This window comes from Pelophylax lessonae (assembly GCF_965119305.1).
Source record: "Pelophylax lessonae genome assembly, chromosome: 2".
In the NCBI taxonomy this organism is placed as follows: Eukaryota; Metazoa; Chordata; class Amphibia; order Anura; family Ranidae; genus Pelophylax; species Pelophylax lessonae.
Genome location: NC_138769.1, coordinates 411,782,898 through 411,795,023, shown reverse-complemented (window position 1 = coordinate 411,795,023; position 12,126 = coordinate 411,782,898). Strand labels below are relative to the sequence as shown.

The window sequence follows — 12,126 nt, the reverse complement described above, 5'->3', positions numbered from 1 at the left end:
GATGGTCTATGTGGACAGCTTTACCCCGGATGCCTGCATACTTAGAAGCCTGTTTTAATCATCAACCATGTGAGTTGCTAAAATGTGGTACCTTCATTAAATGTAACCATATTGCTACACTTTGGAGGCATCTCTCTTCTCTTATACTCTTTAGCTCCTGCTGGATTTTGCTTCGAATTCCCTTGTGGATGGTCATTTTATGGTTACACAGCCTATCATATTGCTATAATCTTTTTATATGGACTATAAACTGAATGACTTAGTAAATGGTTGTGGAACGAATTATCTAAGTTTCCATTATTTCTTATGGGGAAATTTTCTTTGATATAACAGTGCTTCGGATTTCTAGAGCGAATTACACTCGCAATCCAAGGTTTTACTGTATTTAGCAGTTTATATTTACTAAAATAATGGCATGTTCTGTGTACCTGTGGGAGACCATATATAGTGAATGCAGGATCCTGGGATTAGTAACACTTTAATTTTACATCTGCCTAGGTTTCAATGTGGTTAAGTGTTTGTTACAATGTTTCTTAATTCCATTAAATTTGTTATGGGTTATTATGGGTCATTATTAACATTTTAATTCCCAGTACTTTTCTATTCTGTGGGTAGACTCCACCTTTAAGCTATAGGTTTTACACTTTTAATAATACATTTTTACAGATATAATTCAGTTTATATGGTTGGTAATACAGTGGGGGAAATAAGTACTTGATTCCCTGCAGGTTTTGTAAGTTTGCCCACTAACAAAGAAATGAAGGGTCTATAATTTTTATCATAGGTGTATTTTAAATGATAGAGACAGAATATCAACCAAAAATCCAGAAAAAAAAAAAACCACATAAAACAAATGCTAAAAATTAAGTTGCAGTTCAGTGAGTGAAAGAAGTACTTGATCCTTAAGCAAAACATGACTTCTAACTGGTGGAGAAACCCTTGTTGGCAAGCACAGTGACAAGGTTTGCACACCTCTCAGGAGGGATTTTGGTTCACTCTTTTTTTACAGATCTTCTCTAAATCCTTAGGGGTTTTTGACTGTCACTTAGCAACCCGAAGTTTCAGCTCCCTCCATACATCTTCTATAAGATTAAGGTCTGGAGACTGGCTAGGCCCCTCCATGACCTTAAGCTTCTTCTTGAGCCACTCCTTTGTTGCCTTGGCGGGATGTTTTGGGTCATTGTCATGCTGGAAGACCCATCCATGATCCATCTTCAGGTTCTCATCCAATATTTTAGAATACATGGCCCCATCTATTGGCCCCTCAATTTGGCAGAGTCGGTCAGTACCTTTAGCAGAGAAATAGCCCTAAAGCATAATGTTTCCACCTCTGTGCTTGACTGTAGGGTCATAGTCAACATATTTCTTCCTCCAAACACAGCAAGTCAAATTAATGCCAAAGACAATTTTTTTCTCATCTGACCGCATCACTTTCTCCCAATCCTTCTCTGAATCATTTAGATGTTCATTGGCATGAGTGTACATGTGCCTTTTTGAGAAGGGGGACTCTCGTGTTTGAAGAAAAATGCTGACTATGACCCTAAGAACACCATCCCTACAGTCAAGCATGGAGGAGGAAACATGATGCTTTGGGCTGTTTCTCTGCTAAAAGTACAGACCGACTTTGCTTTGGAATTGGATCATGCTTTGCTGGGGTTTTTTTGCCTTCCTCTGAAACAACTGCGGGTATAGGATTGTGTATATGGGATTGTATGGTTGGGTTTTCTTTACTGTTTTTTTTTTTTTTGTTTGAGCCAGATGGACTTGTGTCTTTTTTCAACCCAACTATATAGAACTATATATAAGCTTCTTTCCCCCACTGTAGATGTTTTTATCTTATGTCTGCATCCTGAACTTATCCAAAGCCATTTTTACATACTTTTAAACTATAGTTAATTGTCAGCTTTCAAGTCTGCTAAGTGTTGTAGTTGGTAGTGATTTGAGTTGGAGGAGGAGATCAGTGCAGATGTCCATGACCCCGGAGCTTCCTATAGTAATTGAGCCTGCCATCTTGCTGATGAGGAAACAATGATAAAGGACAGCTTGGAGCCTCTATTGGAGATCAATGCTGAATATGACCCCCTATAATTAAGGGGTCATATGTCTCTGGTAAGGAGTATCTAATCAGAGCACTGGGTGGAGGTTTATTTGTGAAGGCTTTTTTACATCAATTTCAAGTCTTTTCAGATTGCTGAGACATCACTTTGCACTGAGCACTTTAAGGACTACAATATTTATTTATTTATTCACGTGAATCACCTCAAGAAGGACTGTATTGTTTATTTATTTATATTTATCACTAGCTGATTTTTGGTTTTACCTGAATATTGCATTGCTGCTATTTATGGTACAATATCATCCTTATAAGCACACAAGCACTTTTTTTGTGAATTTTGATTGCTGAGCGCAATATATATCTCCTTTTGTTTACAGTTATCACGTTTTTACGTTTTCTATTGCAGCTCGCAGTGTGGAAGGAATTCCCACATTTGTTTACTCACAAATTTTGTTGGTTTGACACTGATTAGTGTCCAATTTGTTAAATATCACTCATTTACGCAGTTCTTTGTTTGGTTTACACCAAATTTTTTTTCTCAAGTGTTGTAGTTTGCCTTTTTCTTGACATAAATACTGGTGCATTGGAGAATTCTCCTTGAGACCGTTTGTACTATTTTTCTCTTTTATTATGTAAAATGTTCTTTCATACTAAGCGCTTGTAATTTTATCTCTAAAGTTGTTTAATAAAAACATATTTAAATACTGGTGAGAAGGGGGACTCTCGTGTTTGGAGGAAGAAAAACACTGATCCTCTAGGCCAGATAAAGAGGGCATGGCATAGTCGCCATTCATACACACAGCATGTTCCTGGGAAAAACTGCCTAGCAACTTCTAACTTCTGCAGCAGCTTTTTACTCCAGCTGTCAGTTTCTCAGCAGGACCAGTTCACACACTGACAGATGCAACCCTGATGAGAAAGCTTCCCATGCTTTTAAAGTGCTCTCCCAGTACCGTTGTTTTTGCTGTTGTTCTCACACTGGACAATTGTTTCATCAGATGCAAGTCTACACGTGTTTTAATAATGGAATAAATGCATACTAATCTTAAAGTGGTTGTTAAGCCACTTTATAAACTCCACACAATTCCCTCTGTTATAAAGCCTCCTATGCTGCAGTATATGCTCTTTGTAGAAAAAAGATGCCCATTTCTTCCTGAATTCACAGCGCCAATGGCGGTCACGTGACACCTCAAGGCTCCTTCTCCCAATCTGACAGCTAGAGCGGGAGGGGCCGAGATTCCTCAGCTGTCAGTCGGGAAGAAGGGAGGAGAGAGCCGAGACGTCAGCCAGGGAGGAGGGGAGCCTCGAGGAGTCACATGACCACTGATCTGCACTGTAAATTCAGGTAGAAACTGGCATCTTTTTTTTTTTTTTTTACAAAGAACATACACGGCAGCATAGGAGGCATTATAACAGAGGTGATTGTGTGTATTGTCTAAAAGTATTTCAGCAGCAGGAAGTGGGGGGGGGGGGCAGGATTGGTAAGAGCTGATAGACAGGGAGGGGGAGGAGGTCACAGGAGACAGAGGAGAGCTGCGGATGACGGAGGCGCGTAAACTGACTACGGTGTCAGGAGTCTGCAGCCATGATACACCGTGGTCAGTTTACAGGGGGGAGGGTATAGCCAGGAAGGATCAGCCAGGTATTTCAGGTGATAGAAGGGGACTAAATCACAAGTATAACATGCTTTAAAAGGAGCAGGATTAATCCATATGCTCCCGATCCCTCCTGTACCACTATAGCCAGATTTGGGAGGTGGTTACGGACAGGCTACAGAGCCCTCCGTTTCATGACCTTACCCCCCCTGTGGCACAACCGGGCCTTACAGGAGTTCCTCTCTATCCCTGACACCTCGTTGTGGAGTGGGAGGGGTATTTTTCTACTACGACATATATCCACTGACGTGGGGTTGAAATCGTTTGAAGCCCTGCAGGAGCAATTCTCCCTCCCCGACCTTATGCAATACAGGTATCTACAGCTAGCATACGCATACCGATCCCAGTTCATGGCCGGACCACCCCACCTTGAATCAATCACGACACTGGTAATTGATAAATGATCAGAGCCCAAACACCTTATTTCCATTTTTTACTCAGAGCTGCACACGTCCTCTTCTACTAAGATAGCGTATGCCCTTAAGTCTCGTTGGGAGCAGGATGTGGGCCCTATAGAGGACGAAGAGTGGGAGGATGCGCTGGTAACATGCCAACGAGTCTCACCGAAACTGTCGGACCGCCTGACCCAGACCTCCATACTCCACCATGCCTATCTCACACCCCTTAGATTAGCAAGATACAGACTACAGACCTGACTCTGCACCTACCTGTCCAATGTCCGGAGGTGTGGCAGCCACCTTTTTTCATCTGTTCTGGAGTTGCCCTCAATTGCAGGGCCTCTGGCGACAGATCGTCACTTTCCTACAAGATAAAATGGGGTCCCCCTTGCAGCTCTCCCCTAAAGAGTGCCTCCTGGGTGTATACCCGGACGCTGACATGTATAAATATACTACTGCTTTTTTACAAGAATCGTTGTTCACTGTTAGGAAATTAATAGCTAGAAATTGGATGAGGACCAATCCCCCTACTTTTCGGCACTGGCTCAAGGAAATTAATAATATTCTTCCCTTCCATAGGCTCCTATATAAGCATAGAGGCTGCCCTCATAAGTTCGACAAGATTTGGGATAGATGGGTACAGTGCCCAGATACGAGCTCATAAATGCCCCATCTCTCTACCTCTTCTATACCGGGCGGTGTTACCTGATGTTAATGTATGTTGTTGCCCACTGTATGATTGTTTACTTATTACATTTGTACGGTTACTGGATGACTTTTTTCTCTTTGTTGTTTCCTGCAAAAATTGTATTTTTGTATTGTACCAAATCTTTAATAAAAATCTCTTTTTTTTTTTTTTTTTTATAAACAAAAAAAGCAGGATTTTTTTTTTTAGGTAAAAAAAAAAAAACGCTTTAATAACTTCTACACCCCTTCTCCGTTTCAGGAACGTTCAAGCTGGATCTACACACGCTGAAGGAGCAGCAAAAGGATTACCCTAGGACAGTGATGGCGAACCTTGGCACCCCAGATGTTTTGGAACTACATTTCCCATGAAGCTCATGCATTTTGCAGTGTAGTGGAGCATCATGGGAAATGTAGTTCCAAAACAGCTGCGGTGCCAAGGTTCGCCATCACTGCCCTAGGATCTTGACTTCCAGATCATCTGATCCCATCAGATCCTATTTGCCAGATCTGGGAGTCTACACTTTAGATTTATTACACAGTTCTTTCTTCACTGTGGACTTATGGACTACTATTAGGGTAGTGCTTTTGTGCACTTCCTTGTTTTTTTATGATCAGTTACCCACCATGCTGAAAAATGGTACTGCTTTAGCAAGTTATTACTTATGATTTCACCTTATGCTATTACCCTAAATTGTTTTAGGATAAAGAAAAAAACATGACGCTACAGCATTGAACTCTAGCACATACAGAAAAATAGAAAGCTAAAAGATTGCAAATAAAAGAACATCTCTGCTTTTCACCATGTTGTGGGTTACTTTCATAAATAGCTTAGATATGCGAGATACCAAGAGATGTCAGCTGGCGATTCAGGCAAGACTAAAATTTAATATAAAAAATGACTAAAACAATTACATAGAGAATAGTGAAAAAAGGAAAGTGCAGCATTTTACATTTTTTTTTTTTATATTCCTAATGTTCTTAGGAATGCTTTTACTCTTTCCATTAGAATTAAACAAATACAATACACGTGTACAAGCAAAACTGTGTTTCCAGCAAAATTTGCATCAACATACCCATTCAGATTTGTAAAAAAACACCACTTAGAGTGGTCTCGTTTAGAGAAAGTTTAAATATCACATATCCTATTGGATGAAAACGACTCTGTGTATGGGACTAATAAAGCAAACCTTTTAGGGTAACATAAAATCCTCAAGGAATGTCCATGTTTTAGAAGAGCTGCAGATGGTGTCTTCTACCCTTCCAGCGCTGCAGTTTGTCAATCTCTTCAACATTCAACACTTTAGAATGAGATGGCCCCTTGGAGAGTGATGTGTGACTGACCGGCTGTGCGATTGTGAGTGTGGTGCAACTAAATCGGGCTGTGAGACTGTGAGTGAGTGCGACAGGAGTGTTGTGCGACTGACCGGGTGGTGCGACTGGGAGTGTCGTGAGACTGACCGGGCTGTGAGATTGTGAGTGTTGTGCAACTGAGTGTCAAGTGAGTGTAGCGGAACACCAGAGGGTGAGAAGGTAGCGTTAGGAAGCCAATAGGATAGACTTAAATTACTGAATCCCCATTAGATTAGATAGTAGGTACAATGCCCGGCGGGTGTGGAGATGCGACTCGGTGTACATCTTGTAATATGTATGCGTTCCTCAGACATGTGATCGAGGGCGAATACAAATGCGCAAAATGTAAGCACGTTGTTTCCCTGGAAGCTCAGGTCCTGAATCTAGAGAAGCAGCTGGCAACACTGAGACGAATGTCCATACCGGATGAGAGCCAGGATCGTACCAGCCAGGTGCAGGCAGGGGTCTGCACAGAGGTGGGCGGAGTATCGGAGGTGCAGGCATCAGAGCAGTTTAGAGGGGTGACAGTTAGGAGGGGTAGAAGGGGACAAGGCAAGGAGGCTGATCCTGGGCTGGAGCACCCCAATAGATACGCCCCGTTGTGTGATGTTGGGGAAACCAGTCAGGGACCAGCATTGCTGGAGCAGAGGGACGCCCCTAGCTGCCAGGGGAAGAACTCCTCCAGTGAGGCTGGGAGAAAGGGAAAGGAAAGACAGGTGCTGGTGGTAGGGGACTCAATTATTAGAAGGACAGACAGTGTAATCTGTGACAAAGACCGTGTGTGCCGAACAGTCTGTTGTTTGCCGGGCGCTCGGGTTCGGCACATTGCGGATCGGATGGACAGATTATTGGGTGGGGCTGAGGAAGACCCAGCTGTCATGGTACACGTGGGTACCAATGACATAGGCAGAGGAAGACGGAGAGTCCTAAACGATTTCAGGGACTTAGGCGCTAAGTTGAGGACTAGGACCTCCAAGGTAGTATTTTCCGAAATACTACCTGTACCTCGAGCCACACCAGAGAGGCAGCGGGAGATTAGGGAAGTTAACGAGTGGCTGAGGAGCTGGTGTAGTAAGGAGGGTTTCGGGTTCCTGGAGAACTGGGCTGACTTCTCAGTCGGTCACCGGCTCTTTGGTAGGGACGGATTGCACCTAAATGGGGTGGGTGCAGCCGTACTGGGTGCGAGGATGGCCAAAAAGTTAGAGGGGCTTTTAAACTAGGGAATGGGGGGGAGGGTACAGATGTAAAATTAGCCAGTGGAAAGCAAGTTTCAGAGGGCAGAAATGGGGGCATTAGCGGTAGGGTGTTCGGAGCTCCTATACCCAGGGTGGGTATGGGGAAAAATCAAGAGAGCAGCCTAAAAACATCAAAATTACGAGGCTTGTATACCAATGCCAGAAGCCTGGCCAACAAGATGGGAGAACTGGAGCTGCTGATGTTTGAGGAGGACTTAGATTTTGTGGGGATAACTGAGACTTGGTTTGACAGCTCTCATGATTGGATGGCGACCATTCAGGGGTATTCCCTTTATCGCAGAGATAGAGAGGGTAAAAAAGGGGGAGGGGTATGTCTGTATATTAAGAACAGCATACAGGTAAATATGAGGGATGATATTAATAATGGAGCTATGGATGAGGCAGAATCCCTATGGGTAGAGCTTCAAAGGGATGGCACGGCGGGGAAGTTAATATTGGGCGTATGCTATAGGCCCCCCAACCAGAGGGAGGAGGGTGAGGCGGCCCTCCTTTTACAGATAGGATTGGCAGCAAGGATGGGAAATGTCATTATAATGGGGGACTTTAATTATCCAGATATAGACTGGGCAGAAGGAACCGCACACTCAGCCAAGGCTAGGCAGTTCCTAAATGTTTTGCAGGACAATTTTATGGGTCAGATGGTGAATGCACCGACAAGAAACAATGCGGTACTTGACCTACTGATTACCAACGATACAGACCTGATCACGGATATAGAAATACGGGACAACTTAGGAAACAGTGACCATAGGTCAATAAGTTTCAGTATTAATTACAGTTATAGGAAGCAGAGGGGTAATATAAGGACACTGAATTTCAAAAGAGCCAATTTCCCTAAACTGCGCTCGCTGCTAGAAAATATCAATTGGGATAGAACCCTGGAAACAAAGAACACGGAGGAAAAATGGGAGTGCTTCAAGAGCATACTTAACAAGGGGATTGGCCAGTGCATTCCAAAGGGAAATAAATTTAAAAGAGCAAAAATAAACCCTGGATGGCTAAACTCCAACATAAAAATGTATATTAGCGCTAAAGAAAAGGCCTTCAAAAAATACAAGACTGAGGGGTCATTGGCAGCATTTAAGCATTACAAAGAGTGTAATAAGAAATGTAAAGATGAAATCAGGGCGGCTAAAATAGAACACGAGAGACATATAGAGGAGGAGAGTAAAAAGAACCCCAAGAAGTTCTTTAAGTATATAAACAGTAAGAAAGCGAGGCCAGAACACATTGGCCCCATAAAAGATGATAAAGGAAATATGGCCACTGAGGACAGAGAAAAGGCGGAAGTGTTAAATAATTTCTTCTCTTCAGTCTTCACAAAAGAATCGGGGGGCTACACGAACCCAGCTTGTAAGGCCGATAATACACCTCAGGAAGTGCCGCCATGGTTAACAGAAGATAGACTTAGAGCTAAACTAGAGAAACTTAACATAAATAAATCCCCGGGACCGGATGGCTTGCACCCGAGGGTTCTTAATGAGCTCAGCCAGGTGATTGCCAGACCATTATTCTTGATCTTTAAGGATAGTTTACGGACGGGTATGGTGCCAGCTGATTGGAAAAAAGCCAACGTGGTACCAATATTTAAGAAGGGGCCGAGATATATCCCGGGTAACTATAGGCCGGTCAGCCTAACAACTGTAGTCTGCAAAATTTTGGAGGGGATGTTAAGGGACCACATACAAGACTTTAGTAATAAAAACGGTATTATAAGTAGTAATCAGCATGGATTCATGAAAAATCGTTCTTGCCAAACCAATCTATTAACCTTCTACGATGAAGTGAGCAGCCACCTAGATAAAGGTAAGCCTGTGGATGTGGTGTATCTGGACTTTGCAAAGGCCTTTGACACCGTTCCCCACAAACGATTACTGTACAAACTAAGGAAGGTAGGTATGGACTATAAGGTGAGTACCTGGATAGAGAACTGGCTCCAGGGGAGAGTACAGAGGGTGGTGATTAATGGGGAGTACTCGGATTGGGCGGGTGTGGAAAGTGGGGTCCCCCAGGGTTCTGTCCTGGGACCAATCCTGTTTAATTTGTTCATAAATTATCTAGAGGAGGGGATATCGAGTACAATCTCAGTATTTGCAGATGATACTAAACTAGGCATGCCAATATCTTCTATGCAGGATGTGGAAACCTTGCAAGCAGACCTGAACAAAATAACGGGGTGGGCAACTACATGGCAGATGAGATTTAATGTAGAAAAATGTAAAGTAATGCACTTGGGGGCCAGAAACCAGAAAGCAAGCTACTCACTAGGGGGGGAACCTCTGGGTGAGTCTAGGATGTAAAAGGACTTGGGGGTACTGGTAGACAACAAGCTTGGCAGTGGCATGCAATGCCAAGCCGCCGCAAGCAAAGCCAACAGATTACTGGGATGTATAAAAAAGGGGATTCACTCCAGAAATAAAGAGATTATTCTCCCACTCTACAAGACTCTGGTCCGACCACATCTGGAGTATGCTGTCCAGTTCTGGGCACCGGTCCTCAGGAAGGATGTGCTGGAATTGGAGAAAGTCCAGAGAAGGGCAACAAAAATAATTAGGGGAATGGAGGACATCAGCTATGAGGAAAGACTACAAGCACTGAACCTTTTCTCTCTGGAGAAAAGACGATTGAGGGGGGATATGATATCAATGTACAAATACTGTACTGGTGACCCGAGCATAAGGAACAAACTATTCAGAGAAAGGAGATACAATAAGACACGTGGCCACTTACTAAAACTAGAGGAAAGGCGGTTTAACCTTAAAGTGCGTAAGGGGTTCTTCACTGTAAGAGCAGTAAGGATGTGGAATTCTCTTCCACAAGCAGTCGTATCAGCAGGGAGCATCGATAATTTCAAAAAACTATTAGATGGACACCTTAAAGACCACAACATACAGGGGTATACAATGTACGGTTAAAAGCAAACACACACACGCATCATAGGTTGAACTGGATGGACTGATGTCTTTTTTCAACCTTACTAACTATGTAACTATGTAACTATGTAACTATATCCTCCACCCCCTGTGTCCTGTAGCAATGCAGGGGGTCAGAGTAAGAAATCAGAGTGCGCCGTGGGGAACACAGTCATTCCACACTCTTGAAGTGTTGAATCCCCAAGAGACTGTTGAAGACTGCAATGCTGGAATGGAGGGATGGTGGGAGACACAGGCTTCTGGAGAGGCAAGTATAAATGCTCTTCTTTGGCAGAGATCTTTCTTTAGGATTTTTTTTTACTCTGACATGGTCGCTTAACAATGGTAACTTTGTTTTTAAAATGTCCTCTATTTTCAGTCAAATATTTTCACTAAACTGAGTACCTGTACTACATACCTGGTAACGATACTTGAATAATATTAAGATGTTCACGACCAGATGTTGTGGTTGGAGTGTTTTGGACTTGTATCCTCTCTTAAAAATGTATACAAAATACATATATTTTAGTAAAACCATATTTTGTTTTTAGCAGGAAATAAACATTTGACAAAGGTTAGCTTTTGAATCTAAAATAACTTTTCTAATTTTACAGTGTAACTGGGCTCAAAATGTGGAGCTCCAAAGTAAGGTAACATCGTGGCCAAAGCAACTCACTAGGTTGTATTTTGTTGGAGCAAGGATATTAAAGCACACATCTGAATGGCCGATATGAGCAACAATTTCAGTTTTTGCTTCCTTCACTGCAGTTGTTTACAACCGAGTCTCAATGACACTTTTAAAATATACATGACCTACACAATCACAAGGCAACTCTAGTATTCCAATTCAAATAATACAGTTTAAATGGTTCTTAAAAAGAACGCATTATAAAATTAAAATGGTACTTACTTTGTGGATAATGTAATGATGAATCTTTGGCTGCAGCCTCAAACAGTTCGGGTCTAGCAAAAAAAAAAAAAAAAAATTACAAAAACATTGTATGCATAACCAATAAAACATACATTTACACATTTCCAAACATAAAAGCTTACAAAATACTACAGAAAAAAAAAAATGACTTTCTCGCTGCAACCTGTTGTCTTCTGACTGGTTGTTACAGGTTACTACACTTTGCACCTCACTAAGTAAAGGCCACAGTATTCTCAGTACATTTGTCTTACTTCTTGATGACAAATTTAATCTTGGATTGATTTCTAAGAATCTTCTCCAGTCTAGGGATGCCAAAAGTGGACGGTCTGCGGAATGGGACCCCTTCTGGAAGACCTTCCACATAGAAGTCTTCTGGATAGGACTCAAACAAGGCAAATGGAACTTTGAATGGATCTTTCATTCCCAATGCTTCTCCTAAAGGATAGTCACAAGAGATAGTATCCATTTATATATAGTTTAGATAATCGTGTACAAAAACAGAAAAAAAAAAGAGTCCTAACTAATAAATTCTGCAGAATGCCACCTCAAGTTTTTGTTTCGAGACACTTATTTTGACACTTCAATATATCAGTAACAGATTTCTGCCAGTAGTTCCCTTAAGAGCAACACATGCATAACACAGGCAAGCATTTGCGCCAGTATCTGTTACTGACACGTCTGAAATTCAGGCAGTTCTTTACTACTGCCCATTAAGAAACTTGCTATGGCAGTGACAAATCTCAGCTTAGGAAATTGTTGTTAAATAAGACCAATGCTGAGATGGCATACAGACGTAAGCCAGTATTCAGATCAGGCCGTGCCTGTGCTGGGAAGTGGTCATATATGTAAGAGCTTCTCCCACACGGCTGTATCCTCTGCCT

At 42.2% G+C, this 12,126-nt stretch overlaps 1 protein-coding gene across 2 annotated transcripts in view; it reads right to left on the bottom strand.

The window, feature by feature from the left end:
- GTF2I (general transcription factor IIi) overlaps positions 1–12,126 on the bottom strand; it is a 132,671-nt gene that overhangs the window by 21,193 nt on the left and 99,352 nt on the right. For both annotated transcript variants that reach the window (XM_082245209.1, XM_082245210.1), the window contains 3 exons: positions 11,497–11,680; positions 11,225–11,277; positions 10,733–10,810 (listed from right to left, as the gene is read on the bottom strand). In XM_082245209.1, the coding sequence (XP_082101335.1) occupies positions 10,733–10,810; positions 11,225–11,277; positions 11,497–11,680 (315 nt within the window). The remainder of the gene's footprint in view (positions 1–10,732; positions 10,811–11,224; positions 11,278–11,496; positions 11,681–12,126) is intronic.